At 43.5% G+C, this 13,208-nt stretch overlaps 1 protein-coding gene across 1 annotated transcript; it reads left to right on the top strand.

Moving 5' to 3' along the window:
* Nucleotides 1-2,867: 2,867 nt before the first annotated feature.
* On the top strand, nucleotides 2,868-11,968 carry LOC138789025 (pancreatic alpha-amylase-like). The gene is made up of 10 exons (XM_069967531.1): nucleotides 2,868-3,059; nucleotides 5,847-5,993; nucleotides 7,392-7,589; nucleotides 7,684-7,914; nucleotides 8,972-9,105; nucleotides 9,772-9,894; nucleotides 9,998-10,097; nucleotides 10,186-10,307; nucleotides 10,673-10,798; nucleotides 11,583-11,968. The coding sequence occupies exons 1-10, from the start codon at nucleotides 2,892-2,894 to the stop codon at nucleotides 11,770-11,772; spliced, it is 1,539 nt and encodes a 512-aa protein (XP_069823632.1). The 5' UTR covers nucleotides 2,868-2,891; the 3' UTR covers nucleotides 11,773-11,968.
* Nucleotides 11,969-13,208: the final 1,240 nt, after the last annotated feature.

The following is a 13,208-nucleotide window of genomic DNA, read 5'->3' on the forward strand; positions in this document are numbered from 1 at the left end:
AGCATTAAATAAAGGGGTACTCCGAGCTCGTTTTTTTTTTTAAGGGTATGGCCGGGAAAGGGGTGGAAATAGAAACCGTTGATCACTTACCTCCCAGGTTCCAGCGCTGGGTCCTGGATAGCACCGCCCCGTTCTTCCGTCCCATGGCCTCTTCCTGGTTTAAGCTGTGGCTTGAGACGTAACATCTCAAGGCAGCTCAGACATTCAGTGGTCATAGCAGGGTCCCGCCTCGGCTGCCTTGAGATGTCACGTCTCAAGCCGCAGCTCAGACCAGGAAGCGGCCGCGGGACGGAAGAACGGAGCGGTGTGATTCAGGACCCGCTGCTGGAACCGGGGAGGTAAGTGACCAGCGGCCTCTGTTTCCACCCCTTCCCTGGCCATACCCAAAAAAAGGACCCCAGCCCGGAATACCCCTTTAACAGGATTACTGTGTATAAGCAAAATAAACCCTACAAAATAGATGTTGCTAACACACATAGTCACTATACATAAAAAAAATAACAGAATAAATTATGATTTTAAGGGTACAGTATGTTCACACTGAGCAAATCAGGTGGAATTCCACAGTGGAACTCCCCGATGCCTGCCTAAGTGAGTCAATGGGACGGGTCGCGCGCCTCCGCCACTCTCCGCTTAAAGAATGGACATGTCAATTCTTGGAGGTCAGTGTCATAGAGACATGCCAAAAGTTTTGATTGGTCCGGGTCTGAGAAGGAACGGGGAGAAGACGCGCTGCAGTATGTCCACTCTCCGCTCTGAATTAGAAAGAAGAGTCAGACTCATAATGGAGCTATATGGAGCCTGTTTTTTTTTTCTAACTCAGAGCGGAGAGTGGACGTGCTGCAGTTGTGTCTAGAGATGAGCGAACCTCGAGCATGCTCGAGTCGATCCGAACCTGAAGGTTTGCCATTTGATAAGCGGTGGCTGCTGAACTTGGATAAAACTCTAAGGTTGTCTGGAAAACATAGATACAGCCAATGACTATATCCATGTTTTCCCCATAGCATGCTCGAGGTTCGCTCATCTCTATTTGTGTCCTCTCTGTGCTAGTTCTCCTGATCGGTACAGGTCTGAACACTCAGATCCCGAACAATGAAAAATTTTGACTTTTCTCCATAAGTTTTTTGTAATGACAATGACACTTTAATTCTGCCACTTTGGAAAGGGGGGAGGTGTGATATTACAGGCAGCCTAGTGGCAAAGGGCTTTACTATTGACCTATTTCTAACCCTTGCAGGAGAAACATTTGTCCTCTGCCAAGGTGTTAGACCTAACTCCCAAATCCTGGTAACACTGTGTGACACAGAGATACTATTCGCACCTACACTAGGGACAAAGATTCCCACCTCTGACCCTCACCCACATTTCTGAGCCCACTATGAATAGATTAAGACAGAACAGAGAAAGTTCAAAGTGAAAATATTCTATTTAAAGGAAACCTCATCATTATTTATAGTTGGAGCTACCAAACTCGGTATTTATGGTTGGAGAAACTTACCTCCATTCATATGTCGAAATCACGGTGATATGCCCACAGCAACCAGGTGATGTTAGATATTGTCTGATAACGTGGACCGTATGCAGCTGTGTTTGGTATCAAATGATTGGTTGGGATATGCCCGGATGATTGACAGGTATGTCATATTTATAGGCGGTCCCTATCTTCTAAACTGGGGATTGTGTAGGATCGCTATACCACAGGGTAAATCCACAAAAAGATTAGTGCCCCTCATTACCATGTGACCGGCCTCCTCTCAGTGACATCATCGGTCAAAATTTTAGAGGGAAAAATTGTGCTTAAAATCCCTGCACAAACAGGGATCTGTGTCAGTCTTTGGGGGATCCATATCACGCTCCACATTATTCTGTTTATGCCTTTTCATTTATAACTGTCTGCCTTGTATGTTTGTATATATGTATGTATTATTTTGTTATTTTTTTGTTTTTTATCTGCCAATTATTTTTGTATTGCATTGCATTGTGTATTAAACTTTAAAAATTAATAAGCCCCCTTTCTTGTAGTCTTATACTGATGCCACCTCCCCTGGGTGACACGCATCTTCCGTATTCTCTCTGTACCACCTTCTGTATGAAGTCTGGGCTGGCTCTGCGCCAGATCTACCCTATGAGCTGTCCGTATCGATACTGCTACTGGGTCATACAGAAGGCGAGACAAGAATACAGAAGATGCACGTCACCCAGGAGAGGAGACATTGGTGCAAAAATATTTACTTGTTGCTTGAAGTGGTTCATTCGCTTTAAAGGGGTTGCGTGGCCAGAACCTTTTTTTGCCTTTGCCTGGGGAGGGGGTAAGTAAACAAAAAATAAGGTTTACTTACCTTCCTGTCTTCTGCGCTGCCACCCTTACTTGGCCGCTCTGGTCCTCATTGTGTGCCTGCCTCCGGGTTCGGGGACATAAAGGTCCCAACTACGTCAAGGAAAACAGATGTCCGCACAACGGGGACTGGAGCAGCCAAGTACGGGTGGCAGAATTGGTGCCAGGGAGGTAAGTGTACCGTATTTTTTTTTACTTACTCGCTCCCTGGACATAGCACAGAAAGGGTCCTGGCCAGACAATGCCTTGGACCCCGAGATACAGTAAGCTAGTTAAAGTAAGTTAAGCCTGTGTTTCCATTGTACTTTGATATTATGTTATCCTTTAGGTTGTCCTTGTTTCTCTATGTTCATTTTATCTTGGTCAGGTGATATAAACATACTCCAAATATGATAAAACATGTTGACTTGTGAGAATTTCCAAAATGTCACCACCTGGCTTCATATATCACAAGAAAAAAAGTCACATGTGGTCACTTAGGAACACAGAGCATTACATAACTCCCAGTATAAAAGAGCTAAAGCGAGAATTCTTGGTGTCACAGTATTAGGCCAGGATGAAGCTCCTTCTTCTGTTGGTGGCCCTCGGGCTATGCTCAGCTCAGTACAATCCCAACACCAGATCAGGACGGACATCGATCGTCCACTTATTCGAGTGGAGATGGGATGACATTGCGGCAGAGTGTGAACAATACTTGGGACCCAATGGATTCGGAGGAGTCCAGGTAGGTAGACCACACCTGTAACATGAATTTTTTAATATAAATGTTATATTACTCGCTCCTGCTATGTTCTACTATGTCAAAATAGTTTTGGACTTTTGAACGGGAATATTCTATACGTGTAATTACTTTATTTATGACAGTTGGGTCATGTGATCGCCCTTTAGGGTGCGTTCACATTGAGGAATCAGCGAGTAGAAGTTCTTGCAGATTCCTCCACTTGCCCCCGCACGCTCCTGCACGCATCTCCTTCTGTAACACAGACTCCATTCTATGGTCAGGCAGATTCCATCATCCGCCCAAAGAATTGAGGGTGCGTGCACACTGAGGAATCCACGCAAAGTTCCTGCAGATTCTGCTGCTCACTCCCATCTCCGCCAGTGCCATAGACTCCATTCTGTGCTCGGGCAGAGTCCGCCGCCCGCCTAAAGAATTGGCATGTCAATTGTGGGCGGATGGTGGAATCCGCCTGACCATAGACCATAGAAAGCTAACCTTTCTTTTTCTCTCTCTGCTAAGGACTTAGGGTGAGGTTAAAGAGGTACTCCGGGCTGTGGTTCTTTTCAGTGTACGGCCGGGGAGGGGGTGGATATAGAAGCCGCTGGTCACTTACCTCCCCGGTTCCAGCGTTGGGTTCCAGATCGCGCCGCCCCGTACTCCCGTCTGGCCGCCACTTCCTGGTCTGAGCTGTGGCTTGAGACGTGACGTCTCAAGGCAGCTCAGCCATTCAACGGCCAAGGCAGGACTCTGCTACAACTGCTGAATGGCTGAGCTGCCTAGAGACGTCACGTCTTAAGCCGCAGCCCAGACCAGGAAGCGGCAGCCAGACGGGAGAACAGGGCCGGGGGATACGAGACCCGACCTTGAACTGGGGAGGTGACTGGCAGCTTCTATATCCACCCCCTCCCCAGCCGTACACTAAAAAAAAAACCCAGCCAGGAGTAACCTTTAAAGAACCACGATATTTCCTTTTCTGCAGGAGCCATCTTAGCCCTAAGCAATCCCGGGGTTAGCTGTTGGTAGGCCTAATCTCCTTGCTGAAGAGCAGCACACACGGCCAGCACATCCTCTCCCTCCTCTCTCAACAAACTTTCTTTTTCACTATGGAAAAGGGAGGTCCTAAGACTAAACTCGTCATTGGCCTGGAACATTCTGAAAAGGGGTATTCCGATCAAACATAACTTTTGATATTTTGCAGCTCATAGTGAGACTAAACATTCCTTTTCAGTTTCCTTCCCATCCTGCTGCTTTCTGCTGAAGATACAAAAAATCTGTGTTCACGCTTTTCTCTCCATTTCCCCCTCCCTTCTCAGATGGCTGATGTAAACAAGTCTCTGGCAGGCTGTATCTGCTACTTTGTAAGTGCTTTGTAACGCTGGGAAGGGTAATCTGTGGTCAAGTTGTCGATGATCTCTCTGTGGTTAATCCTCCCCACATTACAAAGTTGCAGATAGGGACTTGTTTATATCAGCCGTCTCAGAAGGGAGGGAGGAGGAGGGGGAGACAGAGAGAACAGCTCACACACAGTTTTCTGTTGCTTCAGCAGAAAGCAGTAGCAGTTTAGAACTGGGGGAAGGAGATTGAATAGATAATAACAAGTATGGAAGGAATTGTCAGTCTCATCATGGACAGCAACTTATGAAAATTTATGTTTGAGCAGAATACCCCTATTGTATCACAATGAGTGAAGACATTGGGGGATTGATCTATATATTTATTGAGAGGTGCACTGGACAAAGGGGCCAGGATTTAGATCGGACTGGTATACACATACACCGGTCTCAACGAAACCCCTACCCCTGCACTGGAATTTTAAAGGGAAACAATTATGCAAAAATCTCTGTTACAGCTATAAATAAGCTTCTATATGCATCCTAGCACTGTTTCCAGGCATATAAGTATGAACATGACTTATATGTCCCAAAAAATACTTTAAAAAAACTCACTCATCTGGGTATGTGGGTGGTCCGGAGCTCCTAAGTAGTCACAGCTGGTGGGGAATCTTGCTGGCAATCATGCCTCCCTGGAAGCGTTGGTGTATAGGAGTTGGCAGCGCCACAGAGGGGTCATCCCTGGGAGGCATCATTGCTGGCAAGATTTCCCACCATCCATGACTATTTATGAGCTCTGGATCACCCACACGACTACATCGGTCGTCAAAGTACTTCCAGTACTTGTCAGCTGCTGTATATCCTGCGGGAAGGGGTGTAATCTGGTGCTCCCTGCTGCCACCTCTGTCCATGTCAGGAACTGTCCAGAGCAATAGCAAATCCCCATAGAAAATCATCTCCGGCTCTGGACAGTTCCTGACATGGACAGAGGTGGCAGCAGAGAGCAATGTGTCAGACTGAAAAGAAAACACCACTTTCTGCAGGAGATACAGACTTCAGATTTATAAATAGAATTTATTTACAAATCTGTATAAATTTCTGGCACCAGTGCATTTAAAAACTTTTTTTTTTTTCACCCGAGTACCCCTTTAAGGATCTAAATTTGTATAGTGTGGAGGAAATTAGGGAACAGGAGAAACGATGGAAACCTTAAAATATGTTAAAGGACATTAAATATGGTTCAAGAGGGAAATTAAAAAAAAAAAAAACTAAACACAAGAACAAGGGCACAGTCTGAGGTTAGCTGGGAGAAAAATCCGAAACAACATGAGAAAATATTACTTTACTAAAAGAGTAGTAGATGCTTGAAACCAACTTCCAGCAGATGTGGTAGATAAATCTACAATAACAGATTGCAAACAGATTGCAAAATCTAATATTTTTTTTTTCCATTTTGTAGATTTCTCCACCAAATGAGAATATCATTGTTAACAATCCATGGAGACCATGGTGGGAGAGATACCAGCCCATCAGCTACAGGCTCTGCTCTCGTTCTGGTAATGAGCAACAATTCAAAGACATGGTGACCAGATGTAACAATGTTGGGGTAAGTATGAATATGGTGCAGTAGCCAATGACAATACAATAGATTCACACCAATGTTTCATTACATGGCAGAACTGGTCTTCACCTTTAGCAATTGCCAATTATGGGTCCTAAATAAGAGCCCCAGTACTCTGATACCCCCAGGACTTACAGTGGAGCAAAATACTCACAAAAATAAACCATACAACACATAATAAGGTAACAAGAACAAGAATAATAACTCAACAAACAAATGATGGTGATAGCAGTCAGGAATTAAGCAGAATTGTTCCTAATCTTTCCCCAGACCTCTACCCTGAACTTTATCCTAACACCAGACTCCACTAAGGGCCCTATTCCACGGGACGATTATCGTTCACGTAATGGTTAACGATAAACAATCCAAACGACCGCTTTCGCGAAAGACCTGAAATGGTTTACCCATTTACATGGAAAAATAATCGTTACTTATGATTGTTCTTGCAGTCGTCTTGTTGTCGCTATTGCGTTCGTCACAACTGCGAACGACCGAACAACATCTTATTCAATGCGAACGATTTGCGAATGAGCAACAATATAAATTGGTCCAGGTCTTATTAAACGATCAACGATTTCTCGTTCGGTCGTTAATCGTTAACTGCTATTCAAACAAACAATTATAGTTTAGTTTCGAATGATTTAACGATAATCTGAACGATAATCGTCCCGTGAAATAGGGCCCTAAGTCTCACCTGTCCCTGCACATATCCATATAAAAAAATTTGGAGTATTTTCAACAAAAAGCAAGCCCTAGGACCCAAAGACAAAGGCATTGAAGTGTAGAGACGACTCGACACACGGAAACAAACAAACAAACAGAGGTTGCACTATAATCCGTACAGAACTGCCTAAATCGGGGATTTTTAAAGAGAGGCTAACTAATGGAATTCTGCACTATCCATGGTTGGCAGTCAAGATAAGCTGATCCCAGAGCTAAAGATCAGCTAACAAAGTTCCATTGCAACTTCCCCAGACACGAAAACAGAAACAAAAATCATGTTATATTTAGAGATGAGCGAACCTGGAGCATGCTCGAGTCCATCCGAACCCGAACTTACGGCATTTGATTAGCGGTGGCTGCTGAAGTTGGATAAAGCCCTAAGGCTATGTGGAAAACATGGATATAGTCATTGGCTGTGTCCATGTTTTCCAGACAACCTTAGAGCTTTATCCAAGTTCAGCAGCCGCAGCTAATCAAATGCCGAACGTTCGGGTTCGGATGGACTCGAACCCGAACCCGGTTCACTCATCTCTAGTTATATTACAATATCTGCAACTCTTGAAACTGTACACGATTGAGAGACTAATGTTTGATAGCAGCTTAAATAAATCAAGAGCCTTTTCCATAATGCAATACCATCTCTGAATGATCTGTTCTTAGGTATATATCTATGTGGATGCCATCATCAATCACATGTGTGGCTCTGGAGGAGGCTCCGGCACTCATTCAACGTGTGGCAGCTCCTTCAATGCTGGATCAAGAGATTTCCCTGCCGTGCCTTATTCTAGCTGGGACTTTAATGACGGCAAGTGCCGAACTGGTAGTGGAGAAATTGAGAACTATGGTGACGCCAACCAGGTATATATATTCATTCTTACATTCATAGATAGTATAATAAGAAACAATTGTTTGTTCCATATTTAATTATCTTGATATAATTTCTCCCTCCTAGGTCAGAGACTGCCGTCTTGTTGGTCTTCTGGATCTTGCCTTGGAGAAGGACTACGTTCGAGGAAAGGTTGCAGAATACTTGAACAATCTTATTAACATTGGTGTAGCCGGCTTTAGATTTGATGCTGCTAAACATATGTGGCCCGGAGACCTCAAGGCTATCACTGACCGACTAAACAATCTCAACACAAGATGGTTTCCAGGTGGAACCAGACCCTTTATCTTCCAGGAGGTAAAGTTTCTCTTCTTGAAACATGATGAAACATTCAACCTCCTAGATGCCACAACCTTCATTGATCATGGCATCTAGAGGGTTCAAAGGCTGGAATCAGTGTTATCTTTTATGGTGGGTGTCAGCTGCATGTGTATGCAAAAGAACACTGCAGAGACACCATCACGTCTTGACATCAGTAAACTAGCCAGACCTCCGGGAAGAAACACCAAGCCAAGGAATGTCTCCAATCAAGGAAACCACCCAAGCAAGGTGTCCATCCACAGACAGTTGTTTCGGGGTATTTGCCCCTCATCAGTGTGGAGTAGGGCTTTGGCTAGTGGCTAATTGCCTAGTAAGTCCATGCAAAAGGACGCTGGTTGACAAAACACTGCAGAGACACCATCACGTGTCTCGACGTCAATGAATTCTAGAACATTGCCCCCTGGGAAATCAAATGTGCAAAAGAACACTGCAGAGACACCATTACATGTCTCGACGTTAATGAACTAGCTAGACCTTCCTCCGGGAAAGAACAACCAGGCCAAGGAATGTCTCCAATCAAGGAAACCACCCAAGCAAGGTATTCATCCACAGACAGCTGTTCAGTGTGGACTAGGCTCCCACTAGCCACAGTCTTACTCCACACTGATGAGGGGCAAATACCCAGAAACAGCTGTCTGTGGATGGATACCTTGCTTGGGTGGTTTCCTTGATTGGAGACATTCCTTGGCTTGGTTGTTCCTTCCTGGAGGAAGGTCTGGCTAGTTCACTGATGTGGAGACATGTGATGGAGTCTATGTAGTGTTCGTTTGCATATTTGATTTCCCAGCAGGCAATGTTCTAGAATACACTGATGTCGAGACAAGTGATGGTGTCTCTGCAATGTTCTGGTTGATCTCCCTCAGGTCAGCTAGCATCCAGCTGCATGTGTATGGACCAGGCTTAGGTCTTAATCCATACAACAGTTTACGAGATGTTCATGTATGTCAGATGTGGAGAAGAAGGTAAAGATGTTAGAAATCTGAGTTTATTCTCAGAGTATATAAACCTCTCCCTTCATTTCCTTATGATTTAGGTAATTGATCTTGGAGGTGAAGCCATTTCAGCCAATCAATACTTTGGAATTGGAAGAGTCACAGAATTTAAGTATGGAGCCAAGCTGGGAGCGGTTATCCGTAAGTGGAATGGAGAGAAGATGTCTTATTTGAAGTAAGTAGCAACGCAGCACTAAAAAGAATGGGTAATAAATCATCAACCTATGAGTCCTCTTGCCATAAAACAAGAAACGTCCACATACTCACATCACCTGTTCCCCCCACGTTGCAGCTGTGATATCTTTCTTTTTTTCATGACATCATTCTTCCCAGCTCTGTTCTGTAATTGGCTAAATGGGAACTGGGATGCCATGAGAAGAACAACACAGGAGCGTGGACAGGTAGATATAACAGATGGAGCGCTGGGGGACAGGTGAGGGGGTTTTCATGGAATTTTTTTTTTAATTAGACTCCAGGTTTGCAATTAAGATCCATTCACTTCAATAGAACTAAGTTGCAAAACCTGCCCCCAAACTGGAGATAAGAGTCATGTTTTCTTTGAAAGAAAGGGCCATTTCAAACACTAGAGAACCCCTTTAAATTGAACTTTTGAAGGTAGTATTTGTAGCTTGGCAATCGGCTTATCAACAATCGGCCTTTGAAGTCAGTTTCCCAGGAAGTACCCGATCCAGATTTTCCAGGCACCTTGGGTGGAGCGGCACAGAGCGGCATGGACTTCAAAAAGAGCAGGCTGATAAGCCGATTGCCGAGCTAATGAACCGATTCGCTTCGATTGTACTCTAAATTTGCTCATCTCTAATCATGACCATTTTTTCTATAGGAACTGGGGAGAAGGATGGGGCTTCATGCCCAATGATAGAGCCTTGGTCTTTGTAGACAACCACGATAACCAGAGAGGACACGGTGCAGGCGGAGCCTCTATTCTCACCTTCTTTGACGCTCGGTAATGTTTTATAAAAATAAAAAAAATAGAACAAAGCAAGAAAATAAATATTTTTACTAATTATTATAAATAATATATATATCATTTTATTCTGGATCCACAGTATCTACAAGATGGGAGTTGGCTTCATGTTGGCTCATCCCTATGGATTCACCCGTGTCATGTCTAGTTTTAGATGGCCAAGAAACTGGGTCAACGGCAAAGTAAGAGATCATAACTTGTGGTACACTATGTGTACGCTCTGGCTAACCCTAATTAGAATACAACTCTATATTGCTACTATGTTCATAGGATACCAATGACTGGATTGGGCCACCAAGCAATTCTGATGGTTCCACAAAGTCTGTCACTATCAATGCCGATTCCACTTGTGGTAATGACTGGGTCTGTGAGCACAGATGGCGCCAGATTAGGTGAGTTGTAAAAAAGGTAGATAGTTATGGAACGTGTAAAGGCACCTTCCTTCTCTTTAAAGTCCCAATCACAATGCCCTCTCCCGCCGAGTCAGGGGTGGTTGACAACCATAGTGCAGCATTAAGCTATCTTTAGAAGTCCCATAAAGAGTGAATGGATTGGAAATCAAGCATGTGCCTCACCACTCCATTCACTTGGGAGTATTTGTCATTGATGAGGGGACTGATCAGTTAGTTATTAACTATACTATAGATAGATTATTCTTTTTGTTTCCTTGAGATGACCCTTTTAAGTTATTGTACAGCAGAAAAGGCGCCACTATTTCAAGACCTTTCTCAGTCTAAGTATTTTGATCTTTATCTAGAAACATGGTGATTTTCCGTAACGTGGTAGATGGACAGCCCTTCTCCAACTGGTGGGACAATGGAAGCAACCAAGTCGCCTTTGGCCGTGGAAACAGAGGATTCATTGTCTTTAACAACGATGACTGGTAAGAGTCTTATTTGCCTTTACAGCCTTTTACATTGTCACGTATGGTGCACAACATTTCAGTAAGTTCAAAAGTCAATGCTGTTTGATAACATGAATTTTACCACCTTTCCTGCCCATCCACCACCTTGTATATCGTATATCCTATGCATAAGTGATGACTAGAGATGAGCGAACCTCAAGCATGCTCGTGTCCATCCGAACCCGATCGTTCGGCATTTGATTAGCTGGATAAAGTTGGATAAAGCTCCAAGGTTGTCTGGAAAACATGGATACAGCCAATGACTATATCCATGTTTTTTAGATAGCCTTAGGGCTTTATGCAACTTTAGCAACCACTACTAATCAAATGCCGAACGATCGGGTTCGGATGGACTCGAGCATGCTCCAGGTTCGCTCATCTCTAGTGGTGACGTCTCTCTGCTCTCTCCAGATGTTGCACAGCAGCCCAGTGCTATACATGGGGCTGATGCTCGGCATGCACGAGATCTGGAGAGAACAGAGGGACGTCACTACTACTTATGCATATTTTAAGATATGAATATGAATAAGAAGGAGGACATATGAAGTGGTGGACGGGCAGAAGGGTGGTGCACTAAAGGGCCAAGGAACACCCCCAGTGTATCAATATATGCATCAAATATACGAAGCCGCTGATAATCTTCTTTCAATTATGAAATATATAGAATATTAAAAATAATAAGTGCAAAGAAACCTAAGAACCTGATAAGAATATCCAATAAGAATTACATACTTCACATGTTAACTAATTCTGTCCATTTCAGGCACATGGATGTCACACTGTACACTGGGCTTCCATCGGGATCCTATTGTGATGTGATCTCTGGACAAAAAGATGGCGGTCGCTGCACTGGTAGACAGATCAACATAGACGGCAATGGATATGGTCGCTTCCAGATCAGCAACAACGATGAAGATCCCTTCGCAGCCATTCATGTTGATGCCAAATTGTAATCTTTAAAACAAAAACAAAAAACCTTCTACTTCTCATGTCGTGAAGTGACCTCCATGTCCTGGAGAAACGTGTGTCTATAATAAGATAAATAACGCTCTTTAGAACATTGATTCACGCCGTGTGGAGTCGGAGGTCTTCTCACTCTGCATTGTTGTTTATATTTTCATCCTCCAATAAAGCAATAAATATATAATAGAGGAGGCAGCACTTTTTTTTCTTTAACATTTTTTATTTGACGTCTTTTAAATTAAATCCTTTTAAAGAAAATAAAGGTTCCTTAAAATTGCTCTATTCCCATCCTTATAACGCTTGTTTGCATATATGAAACTTTTTGATCGCTTTTTCTTTCTTACAATTTTTCTAGATTTGATGCAACTAGAAATGCACAATTTTGCACTTTGGAATTTTTTTTTGCGCTTACTCCGTTTACTGTGCGTGATCAGGAATGTGATCATTTAATAGTTCAGGCGATTACGCACGCGGCGGTACCAAATATGTGGGGTGATTCAAACTTTTATTAGGGGAGGGGATTTCTGATATAACTACACTGATCTCTCATAGATTATGCATTAAACAGCACTGATCAATCTGTGCTCGATCGGTGCTCCATTGGTCTGGTCTGCAGCAGTCCAGATCAATAGAATACCGAGGCGGGAACAGCATCATTCCGATGCTAAATCCTGGGTTGGTCGCATCGTGTGTGCGTGGGGGATCTATCAACTAGACCCCAGGGAGAGGCCTATAGAGGACATTTAAATGCAGTTGTCCTGTTTGACAGCTGCAATTAACGGTCCTAATTAGTTGGCCGCACTCAGTAATAGCCGCGGTCCCGAGGTGCAGATAACAGTCAGGATTGCAGCGGTTCAGAGAGGGGGCTCCCCTCTGAACTCCCCTACTAGCGCGATGACATAAATATACATCATCCGTTGTTAAGGGATTAATCAAGAAGTTACAAGTTACACCAAATCTTTTTCCACTAAGTTATATATCAATCTGCTGAGCTCTTCTTGCTCTATAACATGTTGGTGATAGATAAGATAACATTGTTATGGTGGCAGGTTCCCTTTAATATATGTAAAGGCATGTAAGAAATCCAAAAAGCCTCAGTATAACACATACCCTTATACATGGATCCTTATCTGGAGTTATTTAACTAATTTGCCAAAAATAAACTTTTTCCAGTGAATCCAGAAATCTGTCAGTAACCTTGACTATTGAGCCAATATCAGGAGTGTTAATGATTAAGGCATGAAACGCGTCGCTGCCCACACAACACAACAAACTAAAATAACATCCTGTAAGGTTGGCTTCATCTTTTAGCACATGCTTTATTTACAGCCGTGTTAGTCACTGTGAAGGAAAACTGTGACAGTAGCTCAACTCCTCAATAAGGACACAGAACAAAGACCATTCATGTAAAATATTATAGGAACGC

The sequence above is a fragment of the Dendropsophus ebraccatus genome, chromosome 4, assembly GCF_027789765.1.
Source record: "Dendropsophus ebraccatus isolate aDenEbr1 chromosome 4, aDenEbr1.pat, whole genome shotgun sequence".
In the NCBI taxonomy this organism is placed as follows: domain Eukaryota; kingdom Metazoa; phylum Chordata; class Amphibia; order Anura; family Hylidae; genus Dendropsophus; species Dendropsophus ebraccatus.

Excerpts from the sequence above, each read along its gene's own strand:
- LOC138789025 (XM_069967531.1), top strand. The coding sequence starts at position 2,892 with ATGAAGCTCCTTCTTCTGTTGGTGGCCCTCGGGCTATGCTCAGCTCAG. Across the intron at positions 9,106-9,771 it reads GAGAAGATGTCTTATTTGAA|GAACTGGGGAGAAGGATGGG; the intron begins GTAAGTAGCAAC and ends TTTTTTCTATAG. Across the intron at positions 10,308-10,672 it reads CACAGATGGCGCCAGATTAG|AAACATGGTGATTTTCCGTA; the intron begins GTGAGTTGTAAA and ends ATCTTTATCTAG.